General features: G+C 51.0%; 8 protein-coding genes across 8 annotated transcripts; 5 read left to right on the top strand and 3 right to left on the bottom strand.

The window, feature by feature from the left end:
• Positions 1-158: 158 nt before the first annotated feature.
• On the top strand, positions 159-4,891 carry atrF (ABC drug exporter AtrF; the record flags this gene model as incomplete). The annotated part of the gene is made up of 3 exons (XM_024844329.1): positions 159-3,842; positions 3,903-4,286; positions 4,346-4,891. The coding sequence occupies 3 exons, from the start codon at positions 159-161 to the stop codon at positions 4,889-4,891; spliced, it is 4,614 nt and encodes a 1,537-aa protein (XP_024704742.1).
• A 241-nt stretch (positions 4,892-5,132) lies between these two features.
• P170DRAFT_456076 (uncharacterized protein) lies at positions 5,133-8,189 on the bottom strand. Its single transcript, XM_024851593.1, has 9 exons — positions 8,016-8,189; positions 6,964-7,950; positions 6,710-6,901; positions 6,476-6,654; positions 6,310-6,421; positions 6,198-6,258; positions 5,849-6,132; positions 5,678-5,778; positions 5,133-5,584 (listed from the first exon to the last, which is right to left on the bottom strand). Exons 2-9 carry the CDS (start codon positions 7,831-7,833, stop codon positions 5,242-5,244), a joined length of 2,142 nt encoding a protein of 713 aa, XP_024704741.1. The 5' UTR covers positions 7,834-7,950; positions 8,016-8,189; the 3' UTR covers positions 5,133-5,241.
• Positions 8,190-8,435: 246 nt separating this feature from the next.
• P170DRAFT_447100 (uncharacterized protein) lies at positions 8,436-8,962 on the top strand (the record flags this gene model as incomplete). The annotated part of the gene is made up of 2 exons (XM_024850852.1): positions 8,436-8,609; positions 8,666-8,962. The coding sequence occupies 2 exons, from the start codon at positions 8,436-8,438 to the stop codon at positions 8,960-8,962; spliced, it is 471 nt and encodes a 156-aa protein (XP_024704740.1).
• A 1,772-nt stretch (positions 8,963-10,734) lies between these two features.
• On the top strand, positions 10,735-14,435 carry P170DRAFT_384319 (ATP-dependent RNA helicase ECM16). Its single transcript, XM_024845677.1, has 2 exons — positions 10,735-11,000; positions 11,062-14,435. The coding sequence occupies exons 1-2, from the start codon at positions 10,794-10,796 to the stop codon at positions 14,398-14,400; spliced, it is 3,546 nt and encodes a 1,181-aa protein (XP_024704739.1). The 5' UTR covers positions 10,735-10,793; the 3' UTR covers positions 14,401-14,435.
• A 233-nt stretch (positions 14,436-14,668) lies between these two features.
• On the bottom strand, positions 14,669-15,606 carry cwc21 (U2-type spliceosomal complex subunit CWC21; the record flags this gene model as incomplete). Its single annotated transcript, XM_024846742.1, has 2 exons — positions 15,064-15,606; positions 14,669-15,021 (listed from the first exon to the last, which is right to left on the bottom strand). Exons 1-2 carry the CDS (start codon positions 15,362-15,364, stop codon positions 14,669-14,671), a joined length of 654 nt encoding a protein of 217 aa, XP_024704738.1. The 5' UTR covers positions 15,365-15,606.
• A 937-nt stretch (positions 15,607-16,543) lies between these two features.
• Positions 16,544-19,392, bottom strand: P170DRAFT_447093 (mRNA-binding protein PUF3; the record flags this gene model as incomplete). The annotated part of the gene is made up of 4 exons (XM_024850850.1): positions 16,544-16,971; positions 17,032-17,866; positions 17,931-19,237; positions 19,293-19,392. 4 exons carry the CDS (start codon positions 19,390-19,392, stop codon positions 16,544-16,546), a joined length of 2,670 nt encoding a protein of 889 aa, XP_024704737.1.
• A 1,888-nt stretch (positions 19,393-21,280) lies between these two features.
• On the top strand, positions 21,281-21,815 carry P170DRAFT_184187 (uncharacterized protein). Its single transcript, XM_024842679.1, has one exon. The coding sequence runs from the start codon at positions 21,334-21,336 to the stop codon at positions 21,646-21,648; it is 315 nt and encodes a 104-aa protein (XP_024704736.1). The 5' UTR covers positions 21,281-21,333; the 3' UTR covers positions 21,649-21,815.
• A 4,248-nt stretch (positions 21,816-26,063) lies between these two features.
• On the top strand, positions 26,064-26,543 carry P170DRAFT_357460 (uncharacterized protein; the record flags this gene model as incomplete). The annotated part of the gene is made up of 1 exon (XM_024844221.1): positions 26,064-26,543. The coding sequence occupies one exon, from the start codon at positions 26,064-26,066 to the stop codon at positions 26,541-26,543; it is 480 nt and encodes a 159-aa protein (XP_024704735.1).
• Between the last annotated feature and the right edge of the window lie 1,084 nt (positions 26,544-27,627).

Raw genomic sequence — 27,627 nt, 5'->3', positions numbered from 1 at the left:
TTGATATACATACATACATACTACTTCGGATTTTCTTCTTCCGTCCTATTTTCCGAGACAACCTCGACCTGTCTGTGGTTTCTCGTTATACCTAATATCTATTATCTAGTATATCAATTCCCGGAAACTGGCAAGAGATAAGAACCCTCCGTCACGATATGGCTGACGGACCTCGTCAGCCAGAGGTTCCGACCAGCGGTCCGGCGGCGGCGGCGCAGGACGAACCTCAGTACAACCATGCCGTGGCCTCGGACAACACCATCTCGTCCTCCTCGACCAGTGTGACCGATCTGTCGGTCGAGGGACGATGGGGCGAGCAGGATCAGGGCGATCCTGTCTCCCGCCGAAGTGCCATTGAGGATTTCGAGGAAATGAGGCGAGAATTGACTCGGCTCAGTCTGCACCGAACCCGATCAACCACCAAGGCTCGTCGACCAAGCCAGCCCCGGGATGAAGAAAAGGCCTTTGACGAGGCCTCGTCCGCCGCGGACGAAGAATTCCGCGGTGGATTCGATCTCAGCGAGTTTTTGATGGGCGGCCATCTTGAGCGGCGCACGACTGTCGGCGAACCTGCCAAGAAAGTCGGCGTGGTGTTCAAGAACGTGACCGTGAAGGGCATCCAGACCGGCGCTTCGTTCGTTCGGACCCTGCCCGATGCTGTCGTCGGCACGTTCGGACCCGATTTGTACAAGCTCGTGACCAATTTCATCCCGCAGCTTCATTTTGGCAAGCATCCTCCGGTTCGAGATCTGCTTCACGATTTTAGTGGAGCCGTCCGGGAAGGTGAAATGATGCTGGTGCTGGGTAGACCGGGTGCCGGTTGTTCGACCTTCCTGAAGACCATTGCAAATGACCGCAATGCGTTCGCCGGCGTGGAGGGTGATATTAACTATGGTGGCCTCTCCTCGGAGGAGCAGAACAAGCATTTCCGGGGTGAGGTCAACTATAATCAGGAGGACGACCAGCATTTCCCGAACCTGACCGTCTGGCAGACGTTGAAGTTCTCCTTGATCAACAAAACCAAGAAGCATGACAAGTCTAGCATCCCGGTCATCATCGAAGCCCTGCTGAAGATGTTCGGTATCACCCACACGAAGAACACTCTCGTGGGTAACGAGTATGTCCGCGGTGTGTCCGGTGGTGAGAGGAAGCGTGTCAGTATTGCCGAAACGCTGGCCACCAAATCTTCTGTTGTCTGCTGGGACAACTCCACCAGAGGTTTGGATGCCAGCACCGCTTTGGATTACGCCAAGTCCCTCCGTATCATGACCGATGTCAGCAAACGGACTACCCTTGTTACTTTGTACCAGGCCGGAGAAAGTATCTACGAGCTGATGGACAAAGTCATGGTCATCGACTCCGGACGTATGCTCTACCAAGGGCCTGCCAACGAGGCGAGACAGTACTTCGTCAATCTTGGTTTCTATTGCCCCGACCAGTCTACCACCGCTGATTTCCTCACCTCCCTCTGCGACCCGAATGCCCGCCAGTTCCAACCCGGCCGCGAAGCGTCAACGCCCAAGACCGCGGAAGAGCTGGAGTCAATCTTCAAGCAGAGTAACGCGTACAAGCAAATCTGGAACGACGTTTGTGATTACGAAAAACGACTGCAAGACACCAACCAGGAAGACACTCGCCGCTTCCAGAAGACGGTTGCTCAGTCTAAGAGTAAGACTGTTTCGAAGAAGTCCAGTTACACCGTCTCCATCGTCCAGCAAGTCGCAGCCTGTGTGCGACGTGAGTTTTGGTTGCTGTGGGGTGACAAAACATCTCTCTACACGAAGTACTTTATCATCATTTCTAACGGTCTCATTGTCTCGTCTCTGTTCTACGGTGAATCTATGGATACCAGCGGCGCGTTCTCGCGTGGTGGTGCACTTTTCTTCTCCATTCTCTTCTTGGGTTGGTTGCAACTGACGGAGCTGATGCCTGCTGTTTCCGGTCGTGCAATTGTTGCTCGCCACAAGGATTATGCCTTTTATCGTCCGTCTGCTGTCGCGATCGCCCGAGTCGTCGTGGATTTCCCGGCCATCTTCTGCATGGTCGTACCTTTCACGATCATCGTCTATTTTATGACCGGGCTCGACGTGAGTGCGTCCAAGTTCTTCATTTACTTCCTCTTTGTGTACACGACTACGTTCTGCATCACCTCGCTGTATCGCATGTTTGCGGCGCTTTCCCCGACTATCGACGATGCTGTCCGATTCAGTGGTATCGCCTTGAACGTGTTGATTCTCTTCGTTGGTTATGTGATTCCGAAACAAAGCCTCATTGACGGGTCGATTTGGTTCGGATGGCTCTTCTATGTGAACCCTCTCTCATATAGTTACGAGTCGGTTCTGGCCAACGAATTCGCCGATCGTACCATGGAATGCGCACCCTCGCAGTTGGTTCCCCAGGGTCCAGGGGTGGACCCAAGATACCAAGGCTGTGCTCTCACGGGATCTCGGCTTGGAGAAACGTCTGTTGGCGGATCTCAGTACCTGGATACAACCTTCCAATTCACCCGACACCACCTGTGGCGCAACTTCGGTGTTGTCATTGCCTTCACCGTGCTCTACCTGTTGGTGACCGTTCTTGCCGCCGAATTCCTGTCCTTCGTTGGCGGCGGCGGCGGCGCGTTGGTCTTCAAGCGGTCTAAGCGTGCCAAGCAGCTGAGGTCTCAGAACACCAAGGAAAGTGATGAAGAGGGTGCCAAAAATGCCGGAGACAACGCTGCCTTGTCCCGCGGGGAGGCGAATTCTTCCGGAGCTGCCGCCGATACCTTCAACCGTATCTCCTCCAGTGATCGGGTTTTCACCTGGTCCAATGTCGAATACACTGTGCCGTACGGCGGTGGAACTAGGAAACTCTTGAACGGGGTGAACGGATATGCGAAGCCAGGGCTTATGATCGCTCTGATGGGTGCTTCTGGAGCTGGTAAGACGACGCTTCTCAACACCTTGGCTCAGCGTCAGAAGATGGGCGTTGTCACTGGTGACATGCTTGTCGATGGCCACCCTCTTGGAGCGGATTTCCAAAGAGGCACTGGTTTCTGTGAGCAGATGGACCTTCACGACAATACATCCACCATTCGAGAAGCCCTTGAATTCTCGGCAATCCTCCGTCAAGATCGAAACACCCCCCGGGAGGAGAAGCTTGATTACGTGAACCAGATCATCGACCTTCTGGAATTGGAAGACATCCAGGATGCTATCATTGGTTCTCTCAATGTCGAACAGAAAAAGCGAGTTACCATCGGTGTTGAATTGGCGGCTAAGCCCAGCCTTCTCTTGTTTTTGGACGAGCCCACCAGTGGTCTCGACAGTCAAGCAGCTTTCTCCATCGTGAGGTTCCTGAAGAAACTCTCCCAGGCGGGACAGGCTATTGTGTGCACCATTCATCAGCCCTCGTCCATGCTTATTCAACAGTTCGACATGATCCTGGCCCTGAACCCCGGAGGAAACACCTTTTACTTTGGTCCTGTCGGACCCGAGGGTCGTGATGTGATCAAATACTTTGCGAATCGTGGTGTTGTTTGTCCCCCGACGAAGAACGTTGCTGAGTTCATCCTTGAAACGGCAGCCAAGGCGACCAAGAAGGATGGGAAGGCTCTGGACTGGAACGAGGAATGGAGGAACTCTGACCAAAATCGCCGAATCTTGGACGAAATCCAGCACATCAGGGAAGAGCGCAGCAAGATTCCTATCGCCGAAAAGGGCGTTCAATACGAGTTCGCCGCTCCGACCTGGACTCAAACTGTTCTTCTTACCGAGCGAATTTTCAGGCAGTACTGGAGAGATCCATCGTACTACTATGGAAAGTTATTCGTCAGTGTCATCATTGGTATCTTCAACGGATTTGTGAGTGGCTCTTTTCATTTCTTACCCATTCTTTCGTGCGCATTGCTAACTTCACCATAGACTTTCTGGATGCTCGATGATTCCATGGCCAGCATGCAGAACCGCATGTTCTCGATCTTCTTGATCATTCTGATTCCTCCCATTGTCCTGAACAGTATTGTGCCCAAGTTCTACATCAACCGAGCCCTCTGGGAAGCCCGTGAGTACCCCAGTCGAATCTACGGCTGGTTCGCTTTCTGCACGGCCAACGTCGTCTGTGAGATTCCGATGGCGATTATCTCCGGTCTTGTATACTGGCTGCTGTGGTACTACCCAGTTGGATTCCCCACCGACTCGAGCAGTGCCGGATACGTGTTCCTCATGTCCATGCTCTTCTTCTTGTTCCAGGCTAGCTGGGGACAGTGGATCTGTGCCTTTGCGCCGTCATTCACTGTCATCTCTAACGTAAGCCTATCTTATCCCCTGAGCCTTGCAGTCAAATACTCACACTCAAATCTTAACAGGTTCTCCCCTTCTTCTTCGTCATGGTCAACTTGTTCAACGGTATTGTTCGTCCTTACAGCGACTACCCGGTCTTCTGGAAGTACTGGATGTACTACGTCAACCCGGTCACCTGGTGGCTTCGCGGTGTCATCTCCAGTGTGTTCCCCGCGGTCGAAATCAACTGCACTTCCACGGAAACGACCCACTTCGACCCGCCTCCCGGCTCAACTTGCGGTGACTACGCCAACGATTTCGTCAAGAACATCGCCGGCGCCGGATACTTGCTTGATCCCAACGCCACTTCGGACTGCCAGTATTGCCCGTTCCGCGACGGCGTGGAATACATGCATACGCTGAACGTCCACGACGGAGATAAGTGGCGCTGCTTCGGTATCTTCTTGGCCTTCGTGATCATCAACTGGGCCCTGGTTTACTTCTTCATCTACACCGTTCGTGTCCGGGGCTGGTCCTTTGGTCTTGGATACCTCTTTGGCGGTCTCGGCGCGATCATCAACGGTGTGAAGGGCCTGTTTACCTCCAAGAAGTCCGAGAAGGCCCAGGAGTAAAAGAATACCAGGCCTGATGAAATTATACTTTATTCTGGCTCGCTCCGTCGTTCTTCCTGTTCCCCAAGCTTGTGGGGATCAGAATTTGAATAACATGACGGCGGCCAGAATTATAAAAAGAAAAATATAATATATGGAATATTGCAAGGAAGGCATAAAAAGTGATTGGCGCATTTTCAACCAGCAAAATAGACAGCGTTTGTTTTGGGATTGACAGAGTGTTTTTTGGATTCACCATATTCCCATTGATGTCAACTTATTATTAATGTCATTTCAGATCATATCTTCTTAGATAGTTCAACCAATCTGGATCCAATTGATTGTTCTCTACCCAACCCATTGCCTCAGAGTTAGAAGTCCATATTGTACCACGGTTTGCGATCCGCCCCGTAACGCGCGCCAGGAAGCTCCATCGGCACCGGGACGCATCCTTTGAAAACATCCAAGCTAGTCGACGACTCAAAATCGACGGGAGGACCGGTTTCCTTGCTCTCTTCTTTGTCCATCTTGCTCGAAGACTCGGAGGATGTCTCGTCGGGATCGATACCGGTTTCGTCCTTCTGTCCCGCAGACTCAGTCGCTGCGGCGTTGCGGTCCTGTTTCTTGTGAATGATCGGTACGAGGACACCGCATTCCCAGTTGCGACAGTTCAGTTTGGGTTGCTTTGTCGATCGGTCTTGGACGAGACGGCCCCTGTTTTATTGCGTGGTTTCATGGGTCAGAGGTTTGTCTCTGCGAAGTAAGGGGTAGAATTATGGGGAGGCGAAGGGATGAATGACTGCTCACCAGGCACTTTCAGAGAGATTGGCACTTCCCACATACGCCCACGCGCGGCATTCAGTGTCGTCTTTCATTGGGATGGGCTCATCCGGTCTGACGTACAAAAGCTGCACGAATCATCAGCGTACATAAACCAAACATTCGTAACAGTCAATCATTTCACCGAGAATTTCTTACCTTGTTGTGCATCAACAGACCGAATCTCTTGCTCTCGCAGTCGCGAAGAACCTGGCGCGGAAACTTGGGGCCTTCGTACCACTTCGACGAGAAGCAAATGGTGCCGGCATTTTGTGGACCGCCGCGCGATGCCTTAATGACTTCCTGAGAGGGGTAGTAGACTCGGATGCGATCCTTGCATTCCTCGGCGGTGTTCTTCTGGATCAGCTTGGTTGGGTCGGTGAAGTTTTTCGCGGGGAACGATTTGGCGTTTCGGAGTGTTAACTCGGTGGATCCGTCGTCACCTTCGGGTGGTTGTTAATTGGGACGGGTCTTGGTTGGGGGTATTTGTATGTCGGACGAGACTTGCCTTGTGCGGCGAGGTATAGGGATCTCAGGAATTCATGGGTTAAGGAGCCCAGGGATGAAGTCTATGTGCATTAGTAGCACACTCGGCATGTTGAACTTATCTGGACACCTACTACAAAATCAATGTTCAATGACCTAGACGTTTGCAGGCTCAACTCGGTCACTGCGCGACCCAGGCCGCAATGACCCGTTCTTTTCCATGCATTTCCTGTATGAGAGCCACCGCTAGGTTACGTTAGTTGCATTTTCCTGGTTTACTCTCATCAGGAGAGAGCTTACATGGTATGGACAAATGCAATTTTTTCAGTTTGGCTGAAATCAAAACTGTCAAGCTTAGAAATGATATTTTCGTGCAGTGTGCTGGCTTTTAAGAAGTAGACCAAATTTTCATAAAAGGCAGTTGTTGGTTTTTCGGGAGCATTATCGACTCTTTTGGGAAGATCTATCAAAAACACGGACTGTTTCTTTTGTTAGTCACTTAAAATTCAGAAAGAGGGCCCAGATGTATCTTACATTTTCCATGACGCCTCCCTTCTCACCCCAGTCAAAGGGAGTCAAGTTGGCTGTCGGGACCACGACCCGGAGATAGGTCTTGTGGAACAGCAACATCAACTTGGAGTGCATGCAGTTCACTTGCGGTTCCATAGGAGGGAAGCATAATCTGAGATTAGTCATGGCTTTTGTTTCCGACTCGTATTGACGCTTCTGTTTCCAGAGATATGGTTAATCCCATTGATAACCGGAAGCAAAAACGCGAAATAACCTACTGTCGAATCCTCTTTGGCCTGCATCATCAGCAAGAATCGAGAGTTTCTCGTGTCAAGTTTGGAAAAAAGCCAATCCATATCCCACATAAAGGAACTCAGAACAGCTAGTTCGAGGCCCGCCTTCTGAAAAACTTCTTCGATTTTGATATCGTCGCCAAGACGCGGACTGGAATATGACCATGTTTTCTTGACCACACCGGTAGGGAACTGGACTGACGGCTGGGGAGAGGGTATGTTGGGCTCTGGACGCGAGGCTTGTGGTTTAGAAGAAGGATCAATGATATCCGATATTCTATCAAGGTCCTTTTTCATTTGAATTTTCGGAGAGGTCTGGACTTTCAGCTGCTTCGTCTCGCGTTCATCAAATGACGAGGTATCGTCTGGTTTCCGTTTTGCTAGGCGCGCGAGACGCTCCTGCTCCATCTGCTTCCGATCCAAGCCAAGCACACCCATAGGTTTTGATATGTTTTGCTCGTTCGATGAGACCTGGGGTTTTTGAGACCCGCCTGTTTTCGATGCCTGTTCATTGTCGGAAATGTACAGTGGGGCCTCTGGCGAGCCTTGATCATGTGTGAAATCTTGCTTGGATAACTCGATTGCTCTCCGTAAATCTTCATCGTCGTCGTCGTCATACCCGTCACCGGGCTCACCATTTGATTCGGCATCTGTGTCAATGCCAATCACGGGGTTTGACTTGGGGTGAGTGGGTGCAACATCATCGTCATCCGTATCGGCAGTCAAATCAACAATGTCGCCTGAGCTATCATTGCGGCGGTTTTGTGAGCCAGAGCTATAAAACTCTCTCAAGGAGGCAGCAATAGCTTGTCTGATATCACGATCGTTTTGATCATCAGCACCTGAGTCAGACATGGTGCCTCGAAAAAGCGAAGAAGGAAAGAAAGAAAAGGAGGGGATGTAATAAAGAAGGTTGAAAGAGTTTGTAGTGAAAGAAAGCTATGAGAAGAGTGAGGCTTGGAGCTTGTCAAACTTTGTTCGAATCAGTCAGCCTTGCTTTTTGGAAATTCATTCATCCTTGAGGCAGTTCCAAATACCTCTTCTGAGCAAGTATTCAGGCGGAGCCGCTTGCTATGTTTATTATGCGACCCCACTGAAATAAATGAGCTCAAGTGAGGGGTTTGTCACCTACATCAGACATAGGCAGCAATTTTGGTATTGGTCAGAACCAGGGTTAATTTCGAGATCGCCGTAAGCACCGACGAGTGAAGGACGATGGATGGAAGTGAGATGTTGACAGTACCATCAAGTGCGAGGAGTATATATGTTGCGCATCACGTGGGGGGACAGATCACGTGGCTGATGACCTAGACTCCGTTGTTCTTCCCGTCCCGCACTTGCTTTCCTCTCCATCTCTCTAGGAGTCCGTTGGAGTCATTGCAACCTTCTGTCATTGTTCTTATCCCGTTCAACTAAATCACAAGAGAGAAAAACAAACATTCAACAGACTTGTCATCATGGCCGATTCCTTCAACCTTGACTCCTTTCAGGAATCGCTGAATCTTCCATACCCTGCTGCCACCAGACAGGCTTCTGGCGTCGTAAATGGGATTCAAACCAATGTCATGTGTGTGAGCTTCAGTGACAGAATCTTGGTGACTGTCTCACAGAAAGGTCGGCTGGGCCATTGGGTATGTCTTCCTTCCACAACAATATGCTCCTCCTTTCAACTAACAAAATCGCCAAGTTACATGTTCCGCTGGAGAATCACAATCCTGGAACAGAGGGGTTTCACACAATCTCAGATGCTTCAGATGATAGCTTATTGCCGATGAGTAGCTTGACTGCCACCTCGCTACTGGGAGGCCGGATTCCTAGTCATGAAACCATCGGTCAGCTCTATGCTCGTCAAATTGGAAGTGCCATTGTGACCAAGACACCCAACGAAAACCGGCTTCTTGTTGTTGGACTCGGTCTGGAAGCCGCCGAGCCAAACAGGGATGTTTTCTTTGCGATCATCGATCTCGTGCTCCAATGTCTCTAAACGAGACTCAAGCCAAAAAACAAAATAAGAGCGGCCGGAAAACTTACAGATCCAAATTGCGAATCCTGATCCCTGGTATCTTGTCTTGGGTCTCTCGATCCTCACGGTTTGGATTTTCAGGCCATGCACGAGTCGACACAGTTCCTGTCGCTCCTCCTCATTGAACCCCCTAAACCGCAACTGTCCAAGAAACTCGAAGGCACCGCTGAACAAGGCCTTCACCAAGTCCTTTTCATTGAAGCCTGGGATGTTCCAATTGTCAGTCACGACAATTGTCAAAGAATAGACCTTCAGAGGCTCTCCCATTCTCAACGTTGTGATGAACTCAGAGAACGCCCAGCGGCGCTGCAAGGCAGTTTTGAAATCTTCTGATCCAAGCAAGAAAAGGATGGTTTTAAAAGATCTCTTCCACACGGAGGGAATAGTACGGCAAGGGTACTCGAGGTACTTATGATGGGTCACGCAGCGACAGCATCTAAGTGGTCTAGGCACGCGCCGAAAGAAATCCGCGGAGAACGAGCCATAGGTCCTGAGGAAAAGTGTGCGGTAACTCAGGGAATGATAAAGCGCAATGGATGCTTCGTGATAGATGACATGGCAAGTTCTGAGGAGGGCCAGTTTCGCCAATCTAGTACGCTTGAGTCTGCCGATCTCGATGGCGCTGTCGTCATGGATGAACAAGGTCTCATAGATCTGAAATCTGACCTGGATGGGCAGCCAAAAGAGCCTGCAGCGCAGGTTTCGATCGCCGAGAATCAGAGGCTTTCTAACCAATTGGCATGCCTCGGAAACAACTGTGTAATGATAGCTGGGCTTGGCGTCGTGTTTCACCAATCGAGTTTTGTTGGGATCTTCTTTGTCGTGCTCTTCTTGGTGAAACAGAACCGTGACTCTATCTCGCCCCATCGCATTAGCAGCAGGGATCATTATATCAGGCCTTCTATCAATAACTCACCCAGGATTGGAGGGATCAAGGCGCCTATACGGGGGAGCCGTTTCCTCTGCTCTCTCTGCGACATCCTTCGTGCCTTTTTCTTTATCTTCTTCCTCTCTGGCATCTTCCTGGACACTCTTGGCATCTTGAACATTTCCCTGGGTAACGGTCTCTTGGGCCATCTCTGGAGTATCCTTTACCGCATCCTCTTTCAGGACCGGAGGACCCTCTGCCTGAGACATGTCACTCATTTTTTTAAGAGAAGATAATCACCAGTCCACACGAATCATGGGACAGTGGTTTAGAAGGGGCTGTCACATGAGGATGTGAGGAAGGATATGAGGATGCGTTGGTCAGACAAATGTGGGTGAAAGGATGAATAGGGGGGCCTGCGCTCAGAACTACATGCGCTCAGAACTACACATATAATATACCCGGCCGATTTAAGTTAGTACAATCCCTTGACTGCTGCTGCCTCTTCATCATATTCAATCAAATGCCATAAGGCTTCTTACTTGCTATAGTTCATAAAGTCCATTAACTAGCAGATAGGGTTCCTGATCGGGTAATGCAAGAATACTAAGCTGCCGTGATTCAAAAACTATAGGACATTAAGGAATCTACATATACACATATTCTAGCCAAAGGATCCTCTACCGAGATTCACACCCTCATAGTCCCAAGTAGAACAGTTCATTGTTTGTTATGCGAGAAATCCTGATGTGCCGGGCGGTGAGGATGGCTTCACCGCCTTCCAGCAGAATCGCTTCGCCGCCTGATTTTTTTCATTTCCTCCGCCTTCATCAGTGACGAACAAATCTCTGTTCTACGGTCCTCTCTGGAATCTGCGGCTTTTGTCTTCGGCTAGAGACAGAGGTTTCTGGACTGCTTATCACCATGCCCAAATTTGTACCCCGTCAGCGAAAGCAAAAGCACAAACAAAATGCTGCAACGACGAGCACTCCGGTAGACACCAATGCCGCGGAGGTATTGCCCGCCTCAAAAAGCGACAAGGAAGCAAAGAGGCAGCAGCTGAGAGATGAATTGCGATCACAACATACCACCATCTCCTCGAAGAAACAGAAGCGCTTGGACAAATACATTGTAAGCGCATTGCTTGGACGAACTGGATTAAATTGCGTTCTTCTCACTGACAACCGACCAGGAAAATAAACTCAAGAAAGAAGAGAACCTCGAGCTACTCAAGAAACTTGCAAAATCCAAGACCGACACCTCGGCATTGCAGAGCTCTAAAGAACTGGGCAAACGCAAAAGACATGATGAGAACGACAGACCCTCGGCACCGACAGCTGCCCATGAACGAGGTCCCCTGCTAGAGCAGTCAGACGATGACTCTGATGATGGGCAACCCCCATCCGGAGTAACAGACGCTGGAAATATCCCTAGACCGGCAGGGCCACTTGGTAGCGGTCTCAAACGTCCTCTTGAATTAGGCCCAGATGGTTTCCCGGTCCTCAAAAAGAGAAAGCAGGCCCCCAAAGCAAAACAGCCGGTAGTGGTTACGCAAGAGGTGCCATGGGAAGGGTTTGGTTCCGATGACGAGGAGGATCAGGATGATGAATCGGCATCTGATCCGGATGATGAGGATGAGGATGAGGACGATAACTCCGAAGAGTCAGCGACAGATGCCTCTGAGGAAGATGATAGTGAAGACGACGACGATGATGAAGAGGATGATGATGATGATGATGAAGATGATGAACCGAAGCCTCGTCAATCTGCTTTCAAATCCTGGGCAAGGCAGCAAATCAATGAAGCCGCCGGATTTCAACCTACGACAGGTCCCATTGTTCACGAGGATGTACCAATTCGCCCTGAATCCGAAAAGCCTGCTCAGAATTCCGTTTATCAAGAGGAGCCGCTGCCCCCAGAGCTTCAGGTAACCCAGGGTAACCCGTACAGGAAGGCATTCAGTGTTCCGGTCGAGCGTACGGAGGAAATGCAGACTGCACGTTTGGGGCTACCGATTGTGGGCGAAGAACAGAAAATCATGGAAGCAATCTATAACAATTCTTCCATTGTGATATGGGGAGCTACTGGTAGTGGAAAGACCACCCAGCTACCGCAATTCCTGTTTGAGGCCGGTTTCGGAAACCCTGATAGCCCCAACCCCGGCATGATTGCAGTGACACAGCCTCGAAGAGTTGCTGCTGTCAGTATGGCGAAACGAGTTGGTGATGAACTGGGTTCGTTTTCCGACCAGGTTTCTTACCAGATTCGGTTCGAAAGCACCGTGTCCAAGAAGACGGCAATCAAGTTCATGACCGACGGTATTCTTATCCGAGAGATTGCCGAAGACTTTTCTCTGAGCAAATATTCCATCATTGTGATTGATGAAGCCCACGAGCGGAGCGTTAATACTGACATTCTCATCGGAATGGTCAGCCGCATAGTCGACCTGCGGAAAAACATGAGCGAAGAGGACCCAACAGTGAAACCTCTCAAGCTTGTGGTTATGTCGGCGACTCTGCGCATCTCTGATTTCACACAGAATGCCAGTCTCTTCCGTCAGGGAGCACCGCCCCTGGTGCAGGCGGAGGGCCGACAGTACCCTGTCACCGTGCACTTTTCCAGGCGGACCCACCGCGATTATGTCGAGGAAGTGTTCCGAAAGGTCTCGAGGGGCCACCGGAAGCTGCCTCCTGGAGGTATGCTGGTGTTTTTGACCGGACAGAACGAGATCAGACACCTCTCAAAGCGCTTGAAACAGGCCTTCAAGCCTACACAACGGGGGGAGATTGCTCAAGCCAAGGTCCAGCTCTCGGCGAATGATGCGCCACTGGAAGCGGAAGATCTGGACATAGGTGGAGCCGATTTATCTAACCCCGGGAATGAGGAGGACGATGACAGCGACATTGAAATTACCGGTCTGGATGACTCGGATATAGATGAAGGATTTGATATGGAAGAGGAAGCGATGGACGCGTCGACCCAGGTCCATGTGTTGCCTTTGTATTCGCAACTTCCCACGAAGGAGCAGCTGAAGGTTTTCGACCCTCCGCCAGAGAACTCGCGACTCATTGTTCTGGCTACCAACGTAGCCGAGACCAGTCTTACAATCCCGGGCATCAAATATGTCTTCGATTGCGGACGAGCCAAGGAAAAGCAGTACGATCTGGCCACTGGAGTACAGAAGTTCCAAGTGGACTGGATTAGCAAGGCCAGTGCGAACCAAAGAGCCGGACGAGCTGGTAGAACTGGACCGGGCCACTGCTATCGACTCTACTCATCTGCGGTGTATGAAGGAGAATTTGCCGAATATACCGATCCGGAAATTCTGCGGACGCCCATCGAGGGAGTCGTCCTTCAAATGAAGAGCATGGGTCTTCACAACGTCATCAACTTCCCTTTCCCAACCCCTCCAAGCCGTCAGGGATTGGCAGCGGCCGAAAAGTTGCTGAAGAACCTCGGTGCGCTCTCCTCGCAAGGAAAGATCACCCAGATCGGAAATCGTCTATCCACCTATCCGCTGTCTCCAAGATTCGGCAAAATGCTCCACATCGGCCACCAACATGGCTGTATGCCCTATGTCATCGCACTGGTTGCCGCCTTGGCCGTTGGCGATTTGTTCGTCCCCGAGAACCAGATCGATCCCACGCCTGCGAAGGACGACGACGAGCGCGGAATCTACACGAACTCGGACCGACTGGAAGACACGGCCAGAGAGCAACGCCACAAGGACTACGCCAGAGCCCACCGTCTGTTCAGCAAGCACGACGACACCGCCGACGCCCTCAAATACCTGTCCGCCATCTGCGCGTACGGCTATGCCTCCGATGGGGACGCCTTCTGCGACAAGATGTTCCTCCGCGCCAAGGCTTTCAAGGAAGCCACCCAGCTGCGCAGCCAACTGACCGACATCGTACGAACCAACAACCCCGGTCTCATCTCGGCGTACCAGCCCCGCGTCCCGGAGCCGTCAGACAAGCAAGTCAAGGCGCTCAAGCAGATCATCGCGGCCGGGTTCATCGACAACGTGGCCATCCGCGCCGACCTGGCCCCCGTGCCCCCTGAGATGGACCGAAAGCCGAAACGAGCCATCGACGTCCCGTACTTCACGCTCTTCAGCTCGCGCGACGGACCGGCAGTCGAGCTGCACGAGAAGGCGGTCTACGTGCACCCTTCGTCGCTGATGGCCAACCTCTCGCCCAAGGAAATGCCCCAGTACATCATCTACTCCCATCTGCAGCAGTCGTCGCCGTCGATGGTGTCTGAGCAGGCCTCTAAGATCAGAATGTATCCTCTTGTCTCCCCGAGTGGCTTGCAACTCTCCGCTATTGCGCAGGGAACGCCCCTGATCGAATACGGCAAGCCAATTGGGAACATCGAAGAGCTGGGTGGCGTCCCCCCTCGGCGCGCATGCTGGGTGATCCCATCGCTGGTGGGCGAATCCGGGCGCATGGGATGGCCGCTGCCGGCTAAGAAGGTGGTTCAGAAGAAAGACCCCAGGGAAGGATGGGTGATCGAGAAGCTGGGTGCTTAAGGTCCTGTATATAAGACATGTATGGTGTATACCAGGGTATCTTTGTTATCTTAAAAGTTGAATTCTATGAAGCTATAACAGCGCATTTTGAGTAGCACAATTAAGATAGGCTCAATGCTTGTTCGATCGTAGCCACAGCCATAGTTCTAAATGTACACAGAAGGTTGATCTCAAGCCCATGACTCCCAACAACGCCCGGACCAAAACCCACATATCGAAGAACAGAGAAAATGCAATAAAACATTAAAGAAAGAAAGAACAAGAAAACTCAATACCGCTCACGATCCCACTCCCTCTTCCTCCCTTCAAAGTTCCCTCCCCGCCCACTCGACAACTCCCCGGTCTCTCTATCCTCCTTAATCCCCAACGCCCTGCGTAGCCGCTCGCTCTCCTCAATCTTCGCCTCAGCCTGCTCATGCACCTGATACGACTTGAACTGGCGCCTCTCCTTCGGCGGCAAATCACGACCTCCTTTCCTGGCGCCACTCGACTGCTGGCCCCGCGCGTCCTGCGCCTCATCACTCTCCAGCTCCTTCAGCAATTTCTCACGCAGCGCCTCGCACCGCTCATCGATCTCCTCCTCCGTCAACACCCTCTGCCCCTTCGCGTCCGCCTCCCCATCTTCTTTCTTCTCCCCCTCCTCCTCGTCCGCTTCGGCTGCACCCTTATCTCCCCCCGCCTGCTCCAACTCCTCCTCAATCCGCTCATTCTCCTCCTCCAACCGTTCCCTCTCCTCCATCACTTTCACCTCGACCGCCCGCCGCCGATCATGCTCCAGGATCTGCTGATCCGGCATGCGCTGCTTGAACGGCCGCCCGGGGTCGATGCCGTTGGCGCCCGAGGACACGGGCGGATACGGCGCCCCGTAGCCGGCGGTCCGCGGCTTCATGAATGCGTGGTTGCGCTGGACGTATCCTGACGTGCCGCTGCCGCGGGGGGTGGTGAGGCCGACGTTGGAGGACATTTTCTTTTTTTGTTTCTGGCCTTTTTGTTTGTGGTTTTCTTGGTTGGTTGCTTGCTTGCTGGGGTGTTGTTTGGAGGGTGAGGGTTGGGTTGGGTGTTGCGCGTGTTTTGCGTAAGGTTGGTTAGGTTCCAATGACTCGAGTGAGGGGTTCGTGGTGATGGAAGACAAGCTTTTGGAGAGAGGTCGAGGAGTAAGGGATGGATTGTCGGTGGACCAAAGGAACTGAGAAAAGAGAGGCGTGGCGCAAGATGGTGAGGGGACGAAGAATTATTTGGAGACGGCGGATGAGAAGCGGAGGTCACGTGGTGATAAGCCGATTAGACGGTCACGAGGGCCTCCATACTGCATGATAGGACTCCGTTTGTCTACTCTACAGCTACAGCTACACATCCTCAAGTCCTTGGTTCCGACATTCATTAATTATACGTTCATTCGGCCGTCGAATGCAGACCGGAATAACCGACAAGACAATTTGTAGCAAAGGTACAGCAGCGCTTTTGGATTCATTTGACTGTATACCGACTCGAAGCAAAGCCTCTAGATGCTCCAGGCAATTCCCTTTTCCTTTCCCTATTTGCGGATTCGTCCCATATGTCCAAGGCCTCAATGCTTGCGACCTCTGCAGGTCAAAGACGCGTGGAATCCCGGTATCCTTTGTTCAACCAAATAAGACGCCGACCCTCGTAGTTTGAACAGGAAGCAAAGAACAGAACGATCAACGACTAGGGAGACGTGGCTTCATTTTCGTAACATAGAAAGTTCGAACAAAAACGTTGAAGAAGAGAAGACCATAGACAATTAAAAAGATAGCAAGGTTTCAAGAAAGCGTGGGTTGGGGAAATGATAGGGACATGAAAGAAAAGAAATGAACATGAGCAAAAGAGCAGAAAAGCAAGATAGAATGGGAACAAGCCCCCCGCCGTGAGACCCTTTGCTTTTACGCCGTCATGCCCGTAAAGGAAAAAAAAAACACACACAGAAGATAGTAATTAACCTTGAAGACTCACACCCCTCAGCAGACCTGTATGTATACGCTTGGATTAAAAATGAATTTGGTTAAAGGGGTGGTGTGGGAGAAATGAGGATAATAAAACGATAGGGGGAAAAAGAAAAAGCAATAAAAAATGGACAGGAGAAGCGTAAAAAAAAAAAAAGGTAGCGTGGCTTTCGCCATTGATTTTAGGTAGTGCCATTGATATTGACCGACGAGGCCGGAGTGGCATCCGCGGACTCAGACTCGGCCAAGGGAGTCACGGTGCTTTTGGGAACACTCTTGGACTCGACCGATCCGTCGACATTGGACTGAGTGTCGGTTGGGGGAGGCGTAGGCGGAGCCGCCCCGACAACTGGGCCCCGGCCGCTCTCCGATCCATTCACGGAGCGCTTGGAAGGCTGGGGGGAGGATTTGTGGGAGTTGGGGGGTGTTGTAGAGGAGGTGTGACTGGCATGGGTTGCGGGAGGAACGCCACCGGAAGGATCATATACCAATTTTTCAATGGCGGCGACTTGCTTGCCATAGCTCGTTTTCTTGATTCCGTTGAGCAGAGGCCGGATCTGTTCTGCGAGAGTCTCTCTCTCGACGCCTTTCAACTGACTCAAAACTTTCTCTGCACGGGGGAGTCAGCGCTGGGGAAACAAATCCTTGGGAGAGGTAGATAAACACTTACGTATAACATAGTTTCCATACTGATCACGAATCAGTCCGGGCAGGGGGTTTTCCCCTCTATCATTGGAGTTCGTGAGCATGCTAATGATGTGTTGGCGCTGGCCTTGTTCGCCGAAGTCGATACTTTTTTCGACAACATTGCTGGCGAACTTATGCTTCGAATGAGCGATGAGGTTTGATATAACGACGTTGATCATGGCGGAACGGTCCTTTTCTTCGCCGTGCTCGATGACATGTTGAATCACGTAATTGCCGAACTGGTCGGGGATGAGTTTGGCCGTGCAGACATGCAACTCTGACAAGATTTGTTCCCGGTCCACCTGTTCGCAATGTTCGAGCATGCGCTGGATGACCCGACACCCATAGGGATGGGTGGCAAGTTTCTCGACGTTGCCGATAAAGGCATCAATGACAAAGTGTACGTGCTCCGAGGGAACACGTTCAATGGCCTTCTGAATCACGTGGTTTCCGTTCTGATCCCGGACACACCGGAGGACAGCCGGTTCAAGTTCCCGAACCATAGATGCTTGCTGGTCGGTGAGGATGTGTTCCAGTGCCTTTTGGACCACGCGGCACCCGTACATCTGAAGGGACAAGCTCAGGATATGTCCCTTCATTTGATTGGCGATAATCTTCTTTTGAGTCTGGTTGCCGTGCTCGAAAAGCTTCTGGACAACGTAGTTCCCGAAAACATCCGTCATCAATTGCAGGGCATTGCTCTGGATTTCCCGGAACACCTGCTCCTTTTCGTCGCTGTTTGCAGTCTCCAGCTTTTGCTGAATGAATCGGGAGCCATGCTGGTCTCCACTGAACTCTACAACAAATCCATATATATCCTGTGGAAAATGGTCAGATCCCGGAGTGGTTATACGTGTACAGTGGCGTCTGCCGGTTACATACCTTGAGTTCGTATCGCTTGTTGCCTTTGCTATTTGTGCGGAATTCATCGAGCACGGCGCTCCTGGCCGCCTGTGAGAGGTCTGGCTCGCGCATACCCCTTGAAGCGAGAGCCACCGCACTCGCATGGGCTGCTTGGGGGTACATGGTAGGAAGCGCCTGGAGCCCTCCCGTTTGGAACCGCGAGACATCGTAGGCACTTTGGAAAGCCATGCGTTGCAGGGGATTAATATTCGGCGGGGCGAAATCCTGTTCCGCAGCGAGTCCCCGGAAGCGTCGTTCGTAAGGTGTGGCCTGGTTATCAGGCAGGCGGCTGCCAGAAGCATTTCGGAAATGCGATCCAGAGAGTTGTCCGCTGTCGAGAGCCGGATTGAAAGTGCTTTCCATGCGAGCGTAATCGGTCGGCGAAATCGGTCCTTCAGCGAAGCGAGGCCTGGTTGTGTATGGCAATGACAAGTCCGACGGGCGCTCATTTACGTAGGAAGGGTAGTTGCTCTCATCACTCGAAGCCTGGTATCTGAACCGTTGGAGGGAGCCACCATCCAAGGAGGGATGTGAGATATAGGTGGGCCGGTTGGATGCGGTGTGTGCGCCGTAGTTGTTATCATTGAGGTTCAACTTGTTGAGCCCGGCGTTAAGGTCGACGGAGTTGCTGCCGTATCGGCCGTCAAATCCTTGGCTTTCCGAGTGGAACGAGGGAAACGAGGAGTGAGGTGGTCTCGCAGGGGCAAATGAGGCGGAATTGGAAGAGGCGTGTGAATAAACATTGCGACTCAAACTCTGGGCCGCGGTGTCAGGCAGCGTCTGAGGAAGAGAGGACATCGCTATGGAGGCCGATACGCCATCGGATGCCGTATTGTCAAGCGGACTCGACAGACCAGCTCTCATCTGGAAACCGCTGCCGACGGGACTGCCCCCAAAAGCAGAGGACGTGTTGGCATGACGTCTACCCTCGGGTCTGAACCCGCCGATGGTTCCCAGAGACATGCCATCACCAGAAGGTGAAATTCCCTCAGAGCCGGTGTTCAAATAAGCCTTATGGCCCGGCGCCCCACCTGAGGGCCTCGGCAGGGTAAAGTAAGAAGAATCAGCAGCGTCGGGGAGCCCAGTCGCGCTCCTATCAGAAGCTCGACTCTGGATGGGGGAAGTAGTCATGCCAGTGTTGGCCGTTCTGGACAGGCCACTGGACGAGGGGTTCATGGTGCCCCAAGTCCTGTTCGGACGAGTACCCCATCCATCAGACTCCGAGGAAGACAGCAGAGAGCTCGAGCCCGCTTTACCTTCTAATCCCGTGTCTGCGACATGCTGGTCTGCACCGGACATATTAATCCCTGTCCATCTCGCCTGGTTCGTGGGGTTTCTTACCTCCCAAGTTATCTCCCCAGATGGTGCTATTCCAACTCGATTGAGTACCGAAACCTTGACTCATGTTCGCGGCGGGCGCTCGCGTTCTATCATTGCTCATATTGGACGTTCGGTTCGATCGCACCTGATAAGAGATCGGTCAGCCGAGGGATCACCCGCTTGATTCAGGAGTGTTGAATCTCACATTATGTACTGGTCCTGTATGCGTTCCCATCACGGACATTTGACCTGTCGCTCTGACGGGCGGTAACGAGAGATAAGCTGTATTCTCCACCAGGTCGGTAAGAGCTATTCAACCGTTCGAGGATGGAAGATTTTTTTTTTCGTCGGGTATGATCAGCGGTCTTTCTGTAGGTTTACTGTAATGGTTTTCAGAGCGCCAGATGCGGTGGCAAAGAAGGCACGAGGTAGACGACAGAGAGTAAACTGCACGATAACGAGCAACAGAGTTAGCGAGCGAGACTCTGAAGGGCGAGGAGAAAACCGGGGCACTCACCGAGGAACTTGAGCGGCAAACGCAAAAAAATTCCAAGTCGAAAAGGGATGGGAGATTGGAGGCGGTAAAAGAGGATTATGTTTTTGATTCCCTTTATTTTAATTTTTTTTGTCTTTTGTACGCCCGTAATGCGGTCCGGCACTGTACAAACTGTACAAGGGATCGAAGGGGTTGGCGAAAGGGAGGACGCTGGACAGCGAACAAGCGAAAAATGCTGGAGAAATAGGGCCGGTACGAGCAGATGCAAGGTGACAAGAAATGGATGATCTCCCTTTCGTTTGTCAGCGTAAAAATGCTCAGCAGGTGGGCGTGGATCGTAATTGTCAATGTGCGTCGCGACGTTACTACACTCCGTGCATGCTCCAGGAAGCTCGAATCTCGCAGATCACCCTCATGTGCCGTGTGGAGAAGTCGAGGCGGAGGTGGGCAGGGGACGAGGGCGATGAATCAGAGGAGCGTTGGGCGAGCTTGGATGATGGGACGCAGCAAGGGGGAGGGGGGTGGTGGAAAGGGTCGAGTGAAAATTGCAGCCGGTATCGACAGGAATGTGCTTGTTGCGCAAATGGAGGCGATCCGACGTGATTAGTGGAGCATCGAAGGATGGGAATGCGGAAGAGAAACAAAGCACGGCATTAACGAAATCCAGCTGTGACACAGACGAAATCAGGCATGACACCCCAGAGTGGCTCGGGGTCGATCAGTCTTGAGTCGCGAATCTCGTCCAGCCTCCGGTGGGGAGGAAAGAAGGTTTTCGGGAGAGCGATGAAGAAGAATGAAGAGGCGGAGCGGACCCCAGGAAGGGCACGAAGAAAAATAAAATATGATCAGGGCAGATAAATATCCAGCGGGCAGTAATAAAGGTCGAGTGATAAACACCACGCAACGGTATTCGAAAGGTACGTCAAACCTTGACCTGGACTGAGGGATGACCGAAGAGAAGGGGAATTTTGTTTAATAAAAAAAAAAAAAAAAAAATGGACAGACAGAGAACGGGTTGCACAGAAGGGGATGTGCTCGACAGGGCCTCCGAGGGAGACGGGAAGGGATATAATATAGTGGTTGAAGGTAAGGAAGGAGAGGGAATAAAAAAAAAAAAAGAAGAGAAGAGGTAAAAAGAAAGAAAGGGAGGGGAAAAAGAAATATGAGGTCTTTACAACGGAATGAAGACGTCGATGATAGAGATAAGCTGGGAAGGTTGAGCTGGAAAAAAGATGCTGCGTGTCGCAGGAAAGACCGCCAACCTAAAAAAAATAAAAAGAAAAATACGGTATCATGACAATACCGAAATGATCGGCCGCGGCGCTGGATGTCGATCTCGATGCCTCAGGACGCCCAGGTACTTGCGCGCCGGTTGGACCAGCACCCACCGGGCAGGTACCGCCCAGCCTTCGGGGACTTGTCGCGGTTGCCATACCGGGCGTATCGTAAAGTTGAGACCCGCCAAATCAATCGTTCCCGCCGCTTCTTTTTAGGCTTCAACTTTAGGCGGCCCCTCTGATCTCCAGCTCTGGAGGCACGCCGGAGCATCCTTCACCTCCCTCAGCCATGGTCCGTCGAATGCGTCCCCGTCACGGACTCTCGCTCCTGTCCGGCTCCCACTCAATTGATGCCTCTAGACGTGTCGGATGGATTGGCATTTTATTGATTTTGCATTTTCTTTTCTTCTTTTTTAGGTCTCACGAGCCAAGTCGGAGATGGAAGCTTGGGTGGTGTCCACCGGAAGGACTAGAAAATTGGAATCCCATGGGTGGAATCAGCATCCCAGCGCCTCTTTTTGCGTCATCTATGAGCGTGCACTGGAAGACAGTCCGACACAACGATCAACGGACTATACGGAGTAGCACTCGAGTGTCATCGTGACCCGTTGTTCGGACATGATTCCCTGGCCAGCAGAATGTCGCCGCCATCTCCCCAGAACCATCGTAGAGTCGTCGAGATCAATTGCGGGGTTTCTTTTCCGCCCATTCCCTTTCTTAAGGCTGTTCCAGATCATCGCCATCGTACGATATTTCTTACTTTCCAACGCTTTCGGTGTTGCATCCATCGAGCGTTCCTCCAGCTCGCAGAAGTTAAGTTACGCTCCAGCCCGACCGATCGGATCCACTAAACTAGCTCGCCGGATTTTCTTCATCGAAATTAATACCATCAAGTTGATGCCGGTAATTTCGCTTCGATGAGAACATCGTCTTGATGGATGTTGATTCCATTCCGTCAGCGTTCCCGACATATTAAAGATCGGACCAAAACTCTGGCATGTCTTTTGCGTGGACCAAGCGATCCCTTTAATTTTCGAACAAACAAACGGTGCAGGGAAGACAGACCGAAAAAAAAAAAAAAAAAAAAAAAAAAAAAAAAACTCGGCGCGACAAACAAGTGGCAGGTCTTGGCTGCTCTCTAGTCTCTTTTCCCTCTCCTCCCTTCCAAACCACATACCGCACCCATGCAGTGAGAACAATCCCAGGCGACTCTCACTCATTCGGTCTGTACTTGTCATGTCGCCAATCTCGCCAATCACGACCGATGCCTCCCATTTGCGATCAATCAGCACGTAGGCAGTCCTTAACTACTCGGTATCCACAGGCAGTATGTATGTATCTCCCCAGGCAGCCTCCTTGCGTTCGACGAACAACGGGGATTAAGGTTTCATCCGCCTTACCTTTCCAACAGGCTGGGGACTTTGAAGCATCTTCCAACTGGAGCCTGATGCGCCATTCACTTCCGGTCTTCCTTCCCTTCCAGCTGGCCGTACAGTATTTCCCCCATCTCAACGATAGTAGCGACATCCTTCCCCGGCGGGACTCATCCTTGCATTCCACATCCCTCAAGCCACATTCAACTATCAATGCGCCGGGAAACGGCTTGACTCGAAAGGATGGCATTTCAGATAATAAAAAAAAAGGTGCGGATAATGTTTCCACCTCCGCCGAGTCTTGCCTCCCTACATGTAACAGACCGACTGGACCCCCTCCCCCCGCACTGGAGATCCATGCCGGGAACAAAAAAGAAAGAAAAATCTGCCGACAGGAATTGATCGTGTCGAGGAATTGACATACCAGACCGACATCATGGATTCGGTGTGATTGGGTGGCTGGCCTGTTCCCCGGTAAGGGTCCTGAGGACTATGTCCCCGTTCTGCATGCTCCTTCGCAGCGATCAACAATGGCATTTTACATGCGGAAGGGCGGAAAATTCACCAGCTACAACGGGGACTAATACTTCGACTCGTGGTAGTTTGAGTACCGGATACATCATAGCTGGTGTTTGCTAGAGACTTGGGTCTGTCCAGTAGAGATAAATGTCTGGCGCCGAACTCATCGACCCAGCTTCTCCCTCGACATCCGACCCATCCTGGAAAACTTGGGAGATTGGGGATACCTAAAGTTACACGAGTAATATAAACTAACACATAATAATTTCATCCAGTCGATATTCTGGTAAAAGAAAAAGAAAAAAAAAGATGAAAATAAACAAATGAAAAACGAAAAATTGTACCATACAGTCCAGACAACTCCGCCGCAGCCGAGCCAGGTAGCAGACTAATGTATTGCCAGCTCAAAAGTCTACCCAGTCATGTGTTATCCTCCCAACGTTGACCGTAGAGAGCCTCCGCCAAACTATATACCAAATCCCAACGTTCAAAATAGAAGATCTAGACCTACACTAGTCATCGGGATTGTGTTCGGGTTAAGCAATCCGTTGATGGCAGCCACATAGGAGCTTAGGAGGCAGACATATATACGAGTGTATATCTTCGAGGGCGTGTCCTAACCAAGGAAACCACCGCAGCGAACACATCCAGCCTTCTGTCATGATCTGGCCCATGGTTATACTTCCGGGTGATCGGGCGAATTTTTGGCCCCAAACAGATTTCCTATTCAATGCGAATTAACCATGTGCTTTATCATTTTCTCTGGCAAACGTACGATTATATTAGTTTGGCGTATATTTATACCGGACGTAGTTCCGCCCAGTGGTGTCAACCCCATGGGTTCTCCATTCCAGTCATACGTCATAATGAGAAAGGAACAAAAATCGGGGTTTGTTGTTCTGCAGGGGTGATATTTGAGACTTTTCTCTAGAGTAGCTCGATCCGGAAGCATAAACCATTTTTTTCATGACGCCTTTTGTGGGAATGATGTCACGGAAGGTTTTGTATATGGAGTTCTACGGGTTGGGGTTAGGCCTCCAAAAACCGAAAGACTGGGGATGAGGTGGGGGCGTTAATCATGTGAATGATGAATGGAAATTCAATTGATTTGTGCGGGGTGGGATGTCCTCTGTTGCTGATGTGAGTCAAATCTGTACTAACGGTTCAGTGTTAGTATATAATCTCACTCCCCCCCCATCTGGGTGTTAGGTGACTGACTGTCTAGGCTAGAAGGCATCTAGAATTAGAAATAAGCACCAAACCAGCTAAAATAATTCAATGGCTAACACAAAGCGATATAGCATAAGCTGAGGATGGCACATATCCATCGCGCTGATCAGGTGCATTTTTCACATGAAGACCGAGCTCGCAAGCACTGCAAGGTGTACAGGCAGCCTTGGCCAAGTAACCGACGTCTGCTTTCTCAATGATATAAACCCATAGACTGCAGTCGAATTTCGAGGTAAGCCAAGTTCAATATCAGTATAATATTATGTTGACAGATGTCTAAAGTGCATGCACCGGGACATGCTAGTAGTCTTTCACAAGCGCCAATTGCAAATATTCCGGCGGTATGCATTGCGGCCCTGAACTCGGATCATATATTCACATATAAGCAATTTGATCCAAACAAGATAATTCCTCCGCAGAAAATATACTGCGTAGGCGATGGGCATTGGATATCACATTAAATCTGCGAGCGCTTCCATGATTCTGATCTCTGCCGGGATCTCACGCCTAGGACCCCACCGTGAGGTCATCACGGTGAGAATTCTACGGCGCAGACAGGTTTTTACTTTTTACCGAAAAGGGGCTAACCTGTGATAATCTGGCCGCTCGCTTCGAGTCGCACTGGACTCAGTCATCCGCAGTACCTAAGGTCATGGGCGAACATTCTCTGGCGATGTACCTTTCGACCGTTGCCGCGAGTTCTCCCACCCACACATACAGTGTGGTGTACGCACACACAGCGTTGACCATGAGACCATCAGACCATGAGACCATGACATCTCGCTCCCCCTCCCAATTCAGGGGCCGAAAGTGCCAAAAAAAGAAAACCCCAAGTAAAAAGGCCGAAGAGTGGAGCCACGATTGACATCCATTGGCCGTGGACGAATGCGGATGAAGCTAACCAGCTGGCGACAGGGGGACTGGCCAATAAGCGGCGGGGCGACGGGGCGGACGAACGGCAGTCTCAGGCACCGCCGCCCCCTGATAGGCCGGGCGAGGGAGGATGCAATTTGCAAGGCCCGTTAGCCTTCATTAGCGGCAGCACCGGGCGAACTGCCAAGGTCCACCGCAGGCGAAAATCAACAAACAAAGCGGCGCGCGGTGGATTCTCACTGCAGCTAGCGGCGGCTTAGCGCCGTTGAGCCAGCCCGCTAGTTGGCCAGCGATGCACCCTTGCTGGCTTGCTGGGGGGTTCGCTCGAGGTTCTGGCCCTGGTAAGCGCCCTTGCGCCTCGTTCCTGTCGTGCCGGTTGGTCGGCCGTGTCTCCTCTAGGAAACTCTCTCTTCCTGTCCCCATCTCACGCTCTCGTCCTTCTTTTCTTCCTTTCCTTCTTTTCATCCTCATTCCCCCGACGACCATTCCAACCCCTCTCTCATTCTTGCGCCCTCCCCTCCTCCGTCACGTTCTTTCTATCCCAAGCAGGTGTCGGCTTCACTCTTTCAGCTGCTCACCTTGCTGTCCGTTCTTTCCTATCCCAGCCTGCTCCATTCGGCTGAGATTCTCCTGACCCATTTCGTCCGACTGACTGCCTTTTTGCCCGACCTGATACGTTCTCTATCACTCGAACATCCCACTAGCAACCGAATCGTCCATTCGTGTTCTATCGCACCGTTATTACTTTTGACGCCTTCGAAGACTCCTTTTCCCCCTTTTGGAACTTTGGAGTAAGTGGTGGCTTTGTCTGAGTCTACAGGTATCGGTCGTTAACGCTATACAGTAACGACTTCAATTCTTGACTTTATATCTTCGCACCTGTTGATAAGCACTTTTGATCGTATAAACCCTCGATTGCAAATTAAAGAAAAAAAAAAAAGTGAACTCGCCCGCCAAAATGTTTAATTCGTTCTCCAAACGACTGGTTGTTCGTGACGACAGCGACGAAGGCCTGTCTTCTGCTATGATCGACCTCTTGATTTCGCTCTTGGTTCTCGTCCTACTTGGTCTCGCTCTGGTTGGTGGACTCCTCTTCCTGCGTCGCAAGCGCCTGAGTCGGGAACAATCCGAACTTCCCGTACACAACGGACAATGTGCATCTCAACATCGCCGCCTGACGATATCCGCGCCGCCATATGCCAAAACCGAGTCTGTCCTGGTCTACGACGAGAAACGCAGTCTGATTGAGAATTCATCGAGCCCCCCGCCGAGTCCCGTTCCCGAAATCCGAATTACGTTCCCCGAGGAGGAAGATGAGTCCGGAAAGCGCAAGTCGGGGCGTGTTGTGGTCGTCAGAATTAGCGAGGCCGGGGGTGTCGGCTTGGAACCCTGCCATGAGGACCTTCCTCCGTATCAGTCAAGTGACGCCGAGCGCTTCCAGTCCCTGGATATCGAGCGTATGGGAGGGCTTAAAGAGAAGGGGGATGCGCCTCGTTGGTCTTGAAATGTCAACGGCTCATCACGCAACCATTGATGGCCCGGAATTTTGTCCATTGATGCCCCTCTACCATCCGATCACTCCTCAACCTTGTTCTCCGACGACCCCAAAAACATAACGATACTCTGGCGAAGCTTCACTTCGAATCCTCGGTATTATATTTGAGTTTCTCGTTTCATCGTTCTTTTCGCGACTTGCACATATGCAGTTATTTGTCCCGTCGAAACACCCGGCTCTCCATGCTCGGGCTTGCCGATATCGCTGTTTCTAATGGTCATTCCTCTTCCTGCAATCCACCTGAAGATCGAACTAAAGGCATCCTGCAGCTGAATTGTGTACAGCAAAGGGCTGCTGGTTAATTTTGGGAGATAGTTTTCTATCTTCCCTTTTTTCTTCTCCTTTTTTCCTTTTGCCCCTTTTCTTTCTATAGCGTTCGTTTCTTGTGCTTGGTCACCTCTGGCTCTTTCTTCCCTGTCACGTCCCTAGGGCTGAAGAGCGTTATGTCCCCGGTCTGTTGTGTTGACATTTCTTATTTTTCCTTCTACTAACCTCTTTTCTTTTCTTTTTGTATTATTTCTTTCTCTGCTATCTTCTCTGATTCTCTATTACCCCCACCCTTGCAATTCTCGGGTTTGCCTTTAGAGTACCTTGCAGCTGGATAATGTATGTAACTAGTCTGACTTGACATTGTACGGCTGCACTTTCGAGTGAGCCTCAATGGACATGTTTATTCGTACATCATCAATGAAAGTTTATGACGCTATTATTGTTTACTATAGTAACTGATGACCCCCTAGCCTGTTTCATGGCTGTGTAGATTAGATGATCGAAGGATATCTCGTTGGTAGAACTCATCTCATGGTTTAAATTGCGCACCAAAAACATTATATTCCGCATGAATCCAATCTCTCTTTAATCACCCAGCCTGTTCATGCCCTAGTCGTAGAATTGAAGTGTTTCTACGCATTTTCGCTTTTATCGTCAATGATCTTTCATAGTGTTGTGACTAGCGTCTATATTACTGATTCGAATGATTCGAGAAGACGTTTATCGTTAGTGCCAAATTCTTATCTCCACCGTAAAATTCAAC

The sequence above is a fragment of the Aspergillus steynii genome, assembly GCF_002849105.1.
Source record: "Aspergillus steynii IBT 23096 chromosome Unknown P170scaffold_4, whole genome shotgun sequence".
NCBI classification, from domain to species: domain Eukaryota; kingdom Fungi; phylum Ascomycota; class Eurotiomycetes; order Eurotiales; family Aspergillaceae; genus Aspergillus; species Aspergillus steynii.
The sequence above is the reverse complement of the archived record's forward strand: the minus strand, read 5'-3'. Positions and strand labels throughout refer to the sequence as shown.